Source organism: Falco peregrinus, chromosome 2, assembly GCF_023634155.1.
Source record: "Falco peregrinus isolate bFalPer1 chromosome 2, bFalPer1.pri, whole genome shotgun sequence".
In the NCBI taxonomy this organism is placed as follows: Eukaryota; Metazoa; Chordata; class Aves; order Falconiformes; family Falconidae; genus Falco; species Falco peregrinus.
The window spans coordinates 109,823,376-109,836,283 of NC_073722.1; the positions used below are offsets into that span (position 1 = coordinate 109,823,376).

The window sequence follows — 12,908 nt, forward strand, 5'->3', positions numbered from 1 at the left end:
TTGTGACGGTGAATCATGAGGGAAGCAATCCTTTTCTTGTAAATAAGTTCACAAAAATTATTTGCCCCAGGCTACTGATACATTTCGTGGAAGAGAGTGAGCTACTTTGTTTCTTCAGTGTGTGCATTTTCATAATTCCTTAAGATTAGAAAACTGGGGTTTTTTTAAATTGGTCTTTAGCCTGGAAAAGGGACTATCATGTCACATCAGGAGACTCAGGAAGATAATTTGAAGGACCTAGCTCAGCCGCAGGCATTTGGAGGGATAGTTTGTAAAACACTGTGTGTATTTTGGTGTCTGGTGTGCTTTGCAGTAGTGTAAAGAATCAAAACTGAAGTGATGAAATCTAGTTGACTGTTTTTAATGTAGCCCACCATATTTAATTTCTTTAAAATTAGAAAAAAATAATTAAAATCTCTCTTCTTTTTGAAATTAAAATGGTGTTTGTCAGTAATGGGGACTCCCCCATAGCTGGAGTTAGTGTAATATAGGAGTAGAGTGTATATATGTGGATCAAACCTTGGGAGCCTTCGGCTTGTGTGTGAGTTCTCACCACACCAGCTCAGCTAGTGTTGTACCTCAGCTGTGTAGTAGGGATTTTTATTTTTTTTTTTAAAGTATTGTGACAGTTATTAAAGCTCCTCAGGCCTCCTGCTTAAAGCATGGGGTGTGGGTTTGAAGGCTGGTCTCCCAGGTTGGTTTGGATCAGAGGCCGGCCAGGCCAGGCCGCGGTTGCAGGCCGCGGTGCCACCACCTTCCCACTCCAAGGCGGGAGCCACTCGTCCCCCCAGCGCCCCGTCAGCTCTGGCACCTTGGCGGGAGAACGAGGTGTTCGGTAACATGTCGTAGCTTTTGTGCAAGTCATCTGCCATAACCCATGGCATGATTCAGAGCAGGGTTCATAGTTCCTTCTTTGTTCCTTTGTTAATCCCTGGCGGGTGGGAGGGGCCTGCACAATTTGCTAATGCATTCTTTTTGGGGAAGGATGACGCACAGATTGGCCTAATAAGGACTTAGTTTGAGAAAGGGGCCGTCTTCTTGGAGGAGATAGGGGCAAGTCATAGGGCCAGCAGTTTCTTTTTTAACAGAGGGATGACACAAGCACAAGTCATTTCCTTATTAATCGGTTCAAACCAGTTCTTACAGGAACTGCTGGTGATAAATGTGGGACTTCTGAGAAGTCATTCATTTCATTCTTAGCGCTGCCCCAGCGCACAGCCCCAGCTGGCTTCTCCCTGCCTTTAAGGAAATGCTCTAGCTCAGCTCCTTTCTGTTACCAGCACTCTAGTGTCACTGGCTTGCTCTGAGATATTTTTCTTTTTCAGCACTTTTTGAGGATCTGAGGAAACGTGTCCCTTTCAGAAGTATCAGATAAAAAGATGAAATACACTTTACTTCTTGGTTATCTGTTTTCTCAAGTAGCAATGCCTTTTTGAGCTGTAGCTCAGTCAGAACTTTGTTCTGTTTGGGTCAAAGTGGTAAGTTGAAAAAAAAAATGTTTTTTGTTTTTGTCTTTTTTTTTTCTCCCCTATTTTGTCTTGTTCTCTGGGATGAACTTTGCATCAGTGCTATTCCAAGTATAGGTCCTTCTCTTCAGAAGCCATTTCAAGAATATTTGGAAGCTCAGAGGATAAAACTTCACCACAAACCTGACAGTGGCGTGCCACAGGTAAGAACCTCTCTGCCTCTCTCCCCAGTTAATTTTTCCCCTTCTCTGGCTGCCTGTTGACCTGTCAGGTTTATCGATGTAACTCTTGGTTCTGTTTTTCAAAGATTTGTAGTGGCCCAGGGAATAGATAAAAGTTTCATTTTAAAAGCAACTTGGGAATTAAAAATAACACTGTAATTATATGAAATTGGGACTTAAACCTCTTCAAGAGTAGAGAAAACAATAAAGCAAGACTAGTCACATGTCTTGCCGCTGTAATATCAGCTGCCTATTTGGGAAGATAAGTTTTAAGCAAGAAAAAGTTGCATTTATGTGTGAGATGGTAACAGACTGTGCAGCACCAGCACTTCAGAAGCCAGTAGGATCTGTGGCTTAATGGCAAGTAAGAGAAACAGAACCCCCAAGCCTGGGGTGTTCTAAAGGAAAAGAAAAATATGGTGTTTAGAGCTGGTACAAAGGGGCAGAAGTGTTCTTTCACACAAAAGAAGTCTTAAAAACCAAAAACAATATTTCAGAAAACATTCCCTCAACTTACAGTGGGGACAGAGCAACTTTGACATTAAATTCCTTAGGATTCTAAACATAAAGATAAAATCCATTAATCGAACTTGCATTTCACATGTAATACTTGTAGCTCTTGCAAATACTTCTTGGACCAGTTCTTACCACAAAAGAGACTAAATTAGGGAGGATCGGGCTGGAATAACTAAATATGCAGATTCCTTTTATGCACATTGAAGTAATTTTGGTGCAGTGCATTGCTGCCCTCCTTTGACAAAAAAAATGCAAGTTAAGAGTAGCCGTGGAAAGCGCTCGAAGTGGGACTGCCGAGGTCATCGCTTTAACTTCTAGTGACACCACAAGAATCGGATGCTAATTGGAAGATAACACAGTATATGCCGTTTAGGAAAAAAACATTGTTAACCAATGACCTTATTGTTTTCTTTGCAATGAACATGACAGGGAATGACAGGCAGGGGTTTGCCAATTCCAAACTCTACGAATTGTTAGCAAAGACGAAACAATACTCGGAATAATAAATTACTGCATTAGCACACTAGTAACGATCAAGGATTCAGCATCTGCCCTGCGGTGTGTTTGGCAAGCCCTCCTGCATTGTCTTTCAAGGGACCAAAGTCAGCTTCACAGAGGGACCTGCAGGAATCCTGTCGGCTTGCACTTGGTTCCTGTTTTTAATTTGATAAATTACATAATAAAAAAAAATGGTTAGGTTTTTCCCTTTCACCCAGAAAATGGAGAATTCTCCATTGTGCCGTCCACTAATTTTCATTTTCCTCGTTCTGTTTTGTCTCTTCAGGGGGAAAACTGGCTATCCTGGATGTTTGAAAAATTGGTGATTGTCATGGTTTGTTATTTTATCTTATCTATTATCAACTCCATGGCCCAAAGCTATGCCAAACGACTGCAACAGAAGATGTACTCTGAAGAAAAAACCAAATGAGCTTGGAAAAAGCCCCTTGCAATGGGTTTTAGCAGACATGAAAAATGACGCATCTTTCATATGTTTAAAAATCAGCATTATTCAAAGTGGGGGAAAACTTTTTAACATCGATTTTCAACTATAACAAATTTTTATTTAATTTCAAAGTAATTCGGATAGTAGAGCAAACGTTGCATTGACAAACTTATAAATGTTAAGGTAAGGTATAAATGCTTTACAAGTCTGAGTTGTGTTATACAAGATGGACAATGTGATGTTAAATGGTGTTTAACACAAATGTTGTCCATCCAAATTACTTCTAAACTGGCTGGTTTAATACTCTCCATTTCCTGATTTAACTTCAGACTGACCTAAGGGTAACTTTTTATTTTGAAGGGTGGCTGTTTTGCTTTTTCCATAACTTTCCAAGACCATCAAAATGTATATAAATGAATACAGATTGGATATGAACTGTTGCATGTCCCTCATGGTAAGGCTATTCCATCTGAATTCTCCAGTGTCCCATTGCATTGCACGTGCTCTCGGTTGGAGAAGCCACCCTCTTAAACTTCATGATGTTAGCAGAGATGATTGATGTCAGAATGCTGAAGTTGACGTTTTTTATTCTGTATATTTAGAATGAAGTTAAGATAAAACTTTATAAAGTCATCTTTGATCATTCCAGAATTTCTTGTGTCAGTCTTTTTAAGCTGTTTCTTTTCCTCTCCACTTTTGTATGCTCAGTTTCTTTTGTTTCTTTATTAAGCCTTAATCCCATGAATCGCATGCTTTACTCATCCTTCCTGCACAAATGGTGCTGAAGCCCTTTGTTCTTTTCTTTTTTTTCTTAAGAACTTCTTACTTAGCAGAAGGAAGTGCAAAGGATATTGCTTGCTTGAAGGATGGCGCGCTGGTTAAAATAGGCAAGTTATTAAATAGCTAGCAGTGCTCGTTACTATCAGTTCCTCTCAGGTGTTTGCACTGAGCACAGCACCATGGGCAATGAAGAGGAGAGGTTATAGTAAATATTCCAATTACAATAAAGATTCCAGCTGAAACCAGATTTGATGTTAAACCCAGCAATGATGCAGAGAACTTCAGAGAACCTTAACCTTAGGCTTTTCAAGTCAGGTATTTTAAAAACAGTGTTATGAATCGATGTGTTCCAGTTCTACTGTACATAAACATGACTGATATTACACTGGATCTTTTCCCTCTTCAGTAAGTAGGTATCCAGTCCACTGCTACTGTATATGTGTGACTACTGTAATAATTTTAGAACTATTGTTTATTTTTATCCTAGGGATAAGTCACAAGAATTAATTTAACTTTCAGTTAGTGTCATCAAAAGGTGGCATATGTGCACAAAGTAGGTTAGATCATGCTCTTGCTGAGGTGAAGATTTATCCCTGCGTCAGGTTAGGGCAAGGTGTGAGAATATATATTTTGTTCAATCCTGCCTGAATGTCCTCTTGTGTTGCCAACCGTCGTGACATCTCCATGGCTGTACCATCCTGTCGGATAGCTTATCAGACTGATGTTGACTGTTGGATCTCATGGCAACAACAGTCGGTAGGCTGTCTGACATTTTGGTATCTTTCATCTGACCGTTTGCTCATCCATCTCCAACTGTTTTCATTGAACATCAACAGCATATAAATGTTTTTCAGTTTAGATGGAAATGAGTTCAGAAGTCATGCAGTGCAGCTGTCTACATAAGAAACATCTTTTAAAGTTTCATCTCAGTCGTGTGTGAGGTTTGTAACGTTTCTCTTGTATGCTTCATATATAACTTCAAACAATGTTACCGAATGAATGGGGAGGCTTTTTTAGTATGGACTCCTCTCAGCAGTGCTGCTGAAATACTGATAAGTCTGAGTGCTGGGAGGTAGTATGAGATTGTTAAAAGCACAGAGGCCATTCATTTGCCCCTGTTGGTTTTTAAAAGATGAACAGTATTTCTTAACTCTTGGCCCTAGCAGCTTTTTTACTCTTTGGCCTAAATGTGGTCTTTGAAAATAACTTAGCAAAGAACTTGTTCTAATACAATACACGTTCAAAAAGATCACAGCAGCGTTTGCTGCTTTGCTTTTTTCAGTCTACTGAAACTTTAGTTCTGCACCTTGTCAGAGATCACATCAGCAGTTCATAGCTGCTTTGTTTTTCTTCAGGATACTTGGATTAGTGAAAGAGCTGTTTGCCACTTTCCCCAGTTCTAGTGGCAGTGGTTTTTCCTCAGATCTGCCATTCACCTGAGGGACACTGGTATTTACTTCATACAGTTCTGGTGGTGTCTTAAAGCCTTTTGTGAGAGTCAGTGACATTTATGTCCTGTTGAAGTCCCCGTATGCTGTGAGATTGAAATGAGGAGACTGTAACAAGAATGAATAAGAAAAAAAACCTTCTTCCTAGAGCTTGAGCCAATAAACTACACGTTGCTGAATACTTTAGCAGGCTCCTTACAATGATGCGTCCTTGCCTGCTGAAAAACCACGAGACAAATTGAAAGCTTTCTCCCAGTTCTATTTCAATATATGTAGACACATATAGTGTGAAATATATCTCTATTGTTCTGCAACTCATGATTGCATGTGTCCATTCCAATAAGCTGTGCTTTATTTTGAAGCTTTCTAACACTATTTAAAGAAGGGACTGGTCATTCTGCTTGCTTCTACCTGTTCAGCCGCTGGGAGATAGTAAGACTTGGCAAAAGGTAAAAATAATAGAAATGAAAGTTATGCAAACTTGATGAGATTTGCAAATGGATAGTTTTATGTTTGCTTAAATAAACAAAAAAATAACTGTTTCCCGGTGTTTATTTCAGCTGGATTGTTTCAGTTTCTGTTTCAATTTCTGTATATGGAGCTTGGTGGTTAGGCTTTAGTCCCAGGCATTTTGCAGTGAGTGTGAATCTGGAAGATGCACATTTTGTGCTGTTGCATTTTCTAGCTTCAAAGAAAGACCCAGAGCCTTTAGCACTTCTGCTGCCTTAATCCAGAGTTTCCTTTTGTTGTTCATATTTTCAGTTACACATTGGAAGCTGTCAGTCATCTATAAAGTGTGTTAGAGAAAAATCCAAAGCAAGCTCTGTTGCAAAAGAAACAGTCTTAGCATAGATCACTATTTTTAGCTGATTCTTCTTGTAGTTTAGACACCGAATAAAGTATCTTGGTTTTTTCTTGGAATTACTGAAAATCACAGGGAAGTAACAGCCCTTGTAACAACAAGTAATGTTTGGTTAAAGATCAAATACGACTTGGAGGTGATAGAGATTTTTGGTTTGTCTCATCAACTGCGGAACATGGCTAAAGCTCCACTTCCCCAGGTGCAGCGTAAATCGGAAGCAAAACAAACTTGGCTGTATTTCCAGCCTACAAATTCAGAGAAGCCCATCAGGGCTGAGGTCAGGTAGGGTTGCAGCTAATCCTCTTAATTCACTACTTGTTGCCTGGCCTGTGACATGTGCCTTGGAAGGCCATCTGAGATGTAAGCGCACTGGTGTGCCCCTCTCCGTGGCAGGTGTGATGTTCCCCATCAGGGCAGGAATTGTGTTGATGTAAGCAAAGCTAAAAAGGTCGCAGTGCTCTGTGCCAGGCTGAGCTGTGAGGCTGGCACTGGCCCTGTCGGGTTGAATCATCCTGTTCCACACTTGCCTCGGCTCCATCCAAACCATCGGAACCGCCTGCTGCCCCTCTCTGGAGCTTCTTGCCTCCACCCCGTGTCACACCGTGTTTCTTAAAGCAGCTCCCTCTGAAATCACCCAGCTGCCTGTTCATGCTGAAGGACACTTGTCATTAATATCCGAAGGTGGCTTAATGCTGTTCCAGAAAGTCCTTCCCTGCTGTGCTTTTGGGTTTCATTATTGAATTTGTTAGAACCAGCCTCCTGCTCGCTCCAGGCAGTGCTAATTGCAAGCACAAATTCTGTGGCTGTTTCCCTGATTATCAAGCACAAATATAAATATTAGTGAAAAAAAAATTGATTGCAGGTGTAAAAATAAGTGGTGATTGGGTGCGTTCCTTGCAGGTACAAGTAATTCAGTTTTTCTTTGAAGCACATGGTTAAAAAATACTTTGTAATCAGTAGTTAAAAGGTTGAATGTAGTTATAAGTAAGTTAATTGAAATTGCTCTTCTGAGATTTAAAATTCTAGGGGGTTTCTGTAAATTTCTGGGTTTGGGGTGGTTTGGGGTTTTTTTGCAGGGGTTCAGGGGGTGGGGTGTTTTTTTGGAGTAGAAGAAGAAAAAGCAGTAAGGACTTGGTCCAGCCTTCTCCAGGTTGCAGCACTAAGTACAGTGTGAAAGTGGGCGAGCAAGAGCCAGGGAGGGCTGCCTGCTGGGCTGTCACCCCTGGCTAAGAGCAGGCTGATCCCCGGGAGGGTTTAATTGCTGAAGCTGTGGTGGATTGCCATAGCCTCTTCAGGAAACGGGGAGTGAAGCAATCGTCCTCCCTGTGAAACACCCAGCTAACGCATTCAGAACTAGATCGAGGGTAAATATTTGCATATGCTCTTGCAAACTCGTTTTTAAAAGGATTATACTGAAAAACTCTTGGAGCTTGCTGTGACTTCCCTAATCCAAGTGTCTAATTGATGCCATGAAATACTGGCATTTCTTTCTTTATCTGTTTCGCTTGCTTATTGATGCACCCACTGGGCTTTCATAAAAGGCAGCGGAGCGATGCTGGGGCAGTGGTGTGAGTGGGAGCGGCTGGGACAACCTGGGTCACTTGTCAGAAGAGTGAAAGGAACGCAACTGCAGGAACTGTCATCAAATGTCCAAAAGCCCTCTGGCTCTCAGGTACAGGTAGGCGGGAAGAGCCCGGCAATCTGTGACAGGCCTTTTGGCATGTGTCAGGAATTCAGCAAAATGGTGTTTTGCTCATAAAAGTTGACTGTTGCTCTGTGCTGAAGTTACAGTGCAGAGAGGCTGTTGAGCTCTGAAGTTACTCAGCCCATTCACTGCTGAGCTCAGTTGTGGTAAAGCAAACGTGCACATACAAACCTGTTAAATGGACCAGGCTTTGTTTTAGTTTGCCTTTAGCACTGGCCTTTATTGTGCTAGAGGATTTTTAAAATTATTTTTATTATTCACTTACAGAATGATTCAAAAAGCATTGACTACATTAGCATTAAATCAAAGGTCAACTTTCTTTAAACCTCATTTGATGAGCTGTTCAGATATGGGTAAGCGTGCTGCATCCTCCCTGTTTCAAGGGAGTTGCTGCCAGCTTAATTGTTCTTCTGGTTCCCCGAGAAGCTTAAATGAGTTGCCCAGGCAGCTGGTAATAAGGAAACTAGCTGCTATTTCCGGATGAAAGGCAAGAGATAGGACTTGTCAGCTCGGTGCATTGTTCCCTGCCCTGATGACTGCCCTGCAAGCCGCACCCTTCCCCCATGGCCTCGGAAACTGCTTTTTGGTCCTAGTAAAAAGGACAAGTTGGTGGTTTTGGTGACTGCTGTGCTGTTGCCGCTTGAGGGATCCTGCGAGGGAAGGGCTGGCTGTGCAGTACACGTACTTAAGGAACAATCCACGGGGTTTGGGGGTTGGTTGGCTTTTGTTTGGGTTTTTTTAATCCTAATGTGACAGAGCAGGCCACACAGGTCTGATTCTGCCTCCTCATGAGAGGTGGTTAGAACTTTCTGTTTCCTTGTGGCCTTGGTAGTGTGTCCTTTAGCTGCTTATCTCAAAGATATCTCCGTACGAACTACACTGAAGTGTTCGTCAGCCTGGCTTTACACAAGGTTGTGACCACAGTTCTGACCGAGGACATGGATCTGTAGGTAGCCGCCTGTCCCCTTACTTGGGTCCCAGCTGATCTGTATGACATTTCTAAGGATTAAAGGCTTCTCCCTGGAAGGTGGCGTGGCTTTGGGGAAGTTGTCAGCCAGAGCTCTAACCTGCTTGAGCACAAGCACCTCCAGTGCCCAGGGGTGCCTGAGGAGGTTAAACTCTGCCTCCAGCCATTTGATGAAGTTAAGAAATTCTTTAAGACACTGGTTGTATTTCCCAGAGCGTGTTCTATCTGCACACAATGACCTTGCGGTACCTCTGTTTTCCTTCCATATTGTCAGGAAAGAAACTGGCAGTTCTTTTGCAGAAGCTGCTTCTAACTAAACCACGTCAATACTTTGTTCAAGGCTTACATGTACGTGTAGAAACCATGTGAGTTCTAATAGACAGTGTCTTTCCTGAGACTGCATGTTCTGAGGCTCTTCCCATCTGTTGAAAAGGCTTGAAAAAGGTTTGTGTGCTCCGCATTTCCTTTGTCTCTGAATGAAACTGGGCCTGCGTGAAAACAGACATTTAGATTTACAGCACTGTACCAATCTAGCCACGGTCACAGAATCCCTCTGGTCTGTTCAGAAACGAGTCTTCTCTTGGTGCCTCTTGTTGCTGCAGCTGTTCTCTAGAGCTGCAATGTTCAGGCTATTTTCATAACAGATTTCATTTCTCAGATTCCTTGATTTTTATGTCTCACCTCAGTTCAGCTGACCTCTTGTGACATACAGTCACATGCTTCCACGTGTATTGCGCAAGACTCTAGGTGGGGAGCACTAAGGAAGAGAGAAACTTGTAAGATGCCTGAAGCCAGTAGTTAAGTTCAAAATAATGGAAATAAAATTGCTAAGCAATATTTCTACTAGATTTGCATTAATGCAATTGGTGGTTTTAATTCTGTTGCCTCCTTTAACTTCTACATAAACCTGTTTTAAACATTTCTGCATGTGCACAACCACCATGTGGGAAATCCCACTGCAGTATTCATCTATGCACGAACTAGAATTGTTACAGTGGCCTAGGAGGAGCCCCGTGTTTTTAGGTGAAGTGTGGGAATCTCCTGGGCTACCCTTTGGCAATAGATTTCCCAGGCGACTGAGAGGGGATCCTTCCAATTAGGTGAACAGGGGCAGTGTTTTAGGTGTTGTTTGGCAGAGCTGATCCTGGGAATCCTAGCTTAAAACTGTCGCTGGTGTCCCTCCTCGCAGTGCAGTTCTTGCAGCCCTGGCTGTCCGCGGTGCTTAGCCATTTTTGGACAAGTTCAGGCCCGTTGACCGGAGTTTCTGTTCAGCTTGAACCGGACCCCGCATGTACTGCGGCAAGTTCAGGTTTCCTTTACGTTGTCATTGAAGAATAAGCTCCCCTTTTGCAGCTCCACACTTTTGCAGCACAGCATCTATTTTTTATATAAAAATATCGCACTGTGAAAATACTGGCTTTGTGGAGAAGCCTGTCTAAATCATAGATGAAAATAACGTGGAAACCTGAGTTCATGTCTGGTAGGGAGGGAATGGAAGCTTTCTCCTTGGGAGAAGAGTATTTAATGGGATTTTTGTTCATCAGGTGCCAAATTTATGTTTTCAGCGATCAGTTGCATTAGGTTTCTTCACCAAAATTCACTCTAGGAAGGAGAAAGTGCTAGTTTACAATGTCAGATAACTACATAAATACAACTGCTGACGAGATGACCTGATCAGGTAATAATACAGGCTGAAGTTGCCCAAAGTGGGGCGGGGAGGAAACCTCCCAGTGTTTTCTTTGCAAGTGGCAGAAACGTCGTACACCAGCCAGCAGCGAGCAGTCTTACATGGAAATATGTGTTCTTGACCTCGGCATTGTTCTGCGCCATCTGGAGAGCAGTAGCTCTGAACTCTTGCCCAGCTCTCACCATACTTATTGAGGATATTATAACAAACAGCTATGGCCGCCCTTGCCAGCCAAGTACAGAGTCAGTATTTTATTACACCTTCAGCGTTTGGGATAAGGCTGCTTTCCATTTGGCTCCTTCAGTGGTGTTCTGCTTACATGCTCCTGTAAATGATTATTACATATTGGAGACTGCTGGGCAAAAGTTCAAATTAAATCATGCCATCTGACCACAATTACACCATTCTCAGGCAACTGAAGTGTGTTTTTGTGAGCCTTTAAATAAACATTACATTGAAGATGTAACCAAATATGTGCAATAATCATTTTTGCAGAACACACCCATTTAAATGCAAATGCACCATATGAGATGGTATTTATTTCTCATCACGTGTAACTAGTGAAACAAAAGCTTATAGCTTACTGAAGCTCCAGCAGTGTTTATTCTGTCTTTTTTGGTATTAAACAGAGGCTTACTATAACTAGTTTCTGTGCTTACTGCTCTTACTTTTAAAATAGGAATCCTGGCTTAGAGGGTGTCCTCATTTTACTTATTTTTCTATCTTATAGTGTAACATTCCATATTTTTTAAATTTTCCTTTTAAGACTAACAGACTAGGTTTCTGCGACCTGATTCACACCAAGAAGTACAGGAGCCTGTGCCTTTTGTTTAATACCACCAGACTCTCTTAGAAGTTACTGTTTAGAATCCTTCAGGTTTGTGTGAACCATGGGGCTACGGTTTAGACTCCTGCCACGATCTCTATCACGGAACACACATATAGCTCTAAAAACTCCCTTTAAGTTTTCTAATGAGCAGAAGCAGCTTCTCTGATCTTTTCTCCCGGGCTGCCTTCACCTTTGCCAGCGTGCTCTCTGTGGCTGGCAGAACCACCACCCTCTGCAGCTGTTTGCGCTTCTGGGAAAGGGTTAAGCAGGTTCTGCTGATTCACGGAGGTGGGTGACTCATTACCCCACCCGGGCAGAGGGGAAGTGGCTGTCTAGAGGGAGAGGATTCATACAATGTGAAATCAGAAGGGACCATTGTGAACTTGGAGTTTGACTGAAAGAGCCGGAAAGGCTCTGTAGTTAAAATTCAGGATTATCAGCTCTACATCCAGGCGAGTTCAAGCTGAGTGTCCAGGCTGTGCTTCTGGAGCGTGGGCAGAGGTGGGGTGGGAAGCGAGGCAGGAGGCTTGAGGAGGAAGCCCACACTGGAATTTGCTGCCTCGGTAAAGCCTTGTCTGAGCTGCCTTGAAAGCAGGGGAGGAAAGGCAGCCGCTCCAGTCCTTCTGGAAGTGTTTTGTACCATATCAGAGCCATAAATCACATTCCCGATGACTCTTGCGCAGTTTTTAGAGCGGTGTCCAGCAAAATCCAGATTTCTTTAAAGTACACTTCGACATCTGAGAGTATTTCCTTTTGGATGTTTGGTCCCTCATTTCATAACATTTATCTATGCTAAATTTATTAACAAATGCAGAGGGAAGCGCATTATTCATTCGATATCCTTTTGTACCTTAATGTTTCCTGGTAGTGTATCAGCTGGTAATCTGAATGTAACTTCCTTCTTTCTTATTGAGAAAATCCTGGTTGTTGTGGAAACCAGATTTTTTTTGTCCTTAAACCAGCTGTTTCAGTCTGGTAAGTCTGTGCCGGTGATCCTCTTGAAAACCCCTTACGCATTTACATTAAGATTCTGTCCTTTCTGTACTGGTCGTCAGTCTGACCTTGTAAGCACCGGTATATACTTAAGTCCAAATAAATTGTCTCTGTAACTACATTAGTGCCCTGTCGCTTGTCCAACAGTTACTATCTTTAAAGTATTTGTAACAGGTTGGTTTGATCCCGGTTTTTTTATTTTTGTTTCTGGCCAAATACAAGTTACCTATTCATTTAGTGTCTGCTATAGTTAGTCCTTGAATCAACTTCCAAGTGAGCTGCACCTGTCCATTACAAAAAACAATAGTGAGATTTGAGGCATTGTTCCTTGGTTTATGGACATCCTGTGGGTAGTTTGCCTAAAACCAGCTGGGTCAAGGCCACTCACTGGCCTTGTTCCTGCCTCAGTGAGCCACTGGCTTGTGCTGACCTTTGAACTACCTCATTCATTTTAATTTCTAATGAAATAAAGGCCTTCTTCCAGGCTCTGA

General features: G+C 42.2%; 1 protein-coding gene across 6 annotated transcripts in view; it reads left to right on the forward strand.

Moving 5' to 3' along the window:
- VMP1 (vacuole membrane protein 1) overlaps window positions 1–5,916 on the forward strand; it is a 70,870-nt gene extending 64,954 nt beyond the window's left edge. For all 6 annotated transcript variants that reach the window (XM_055796692.1, XM_055796691.1, XM_005233669.4 and 3 more), the window contains 2 exons: window positions 1,567–1,669; window positions 2,988–5,916. In XM_055796692.1, coding sequence (XP_055652667.1) covers window positions 1,567–1,669; window positions 2,988–3,131 — 247 coding nt within the window. In that variant the 3' untranslated portion in view covers window positions 3,132–5,916. The remainder of the gene's footprint in view (window positions 1–1,566; window positions 1,670–2,987) is intronic.
- The last annotated feature ends 6,992 nt before the right edge of the window (window positions 5,917–12,908 follow it).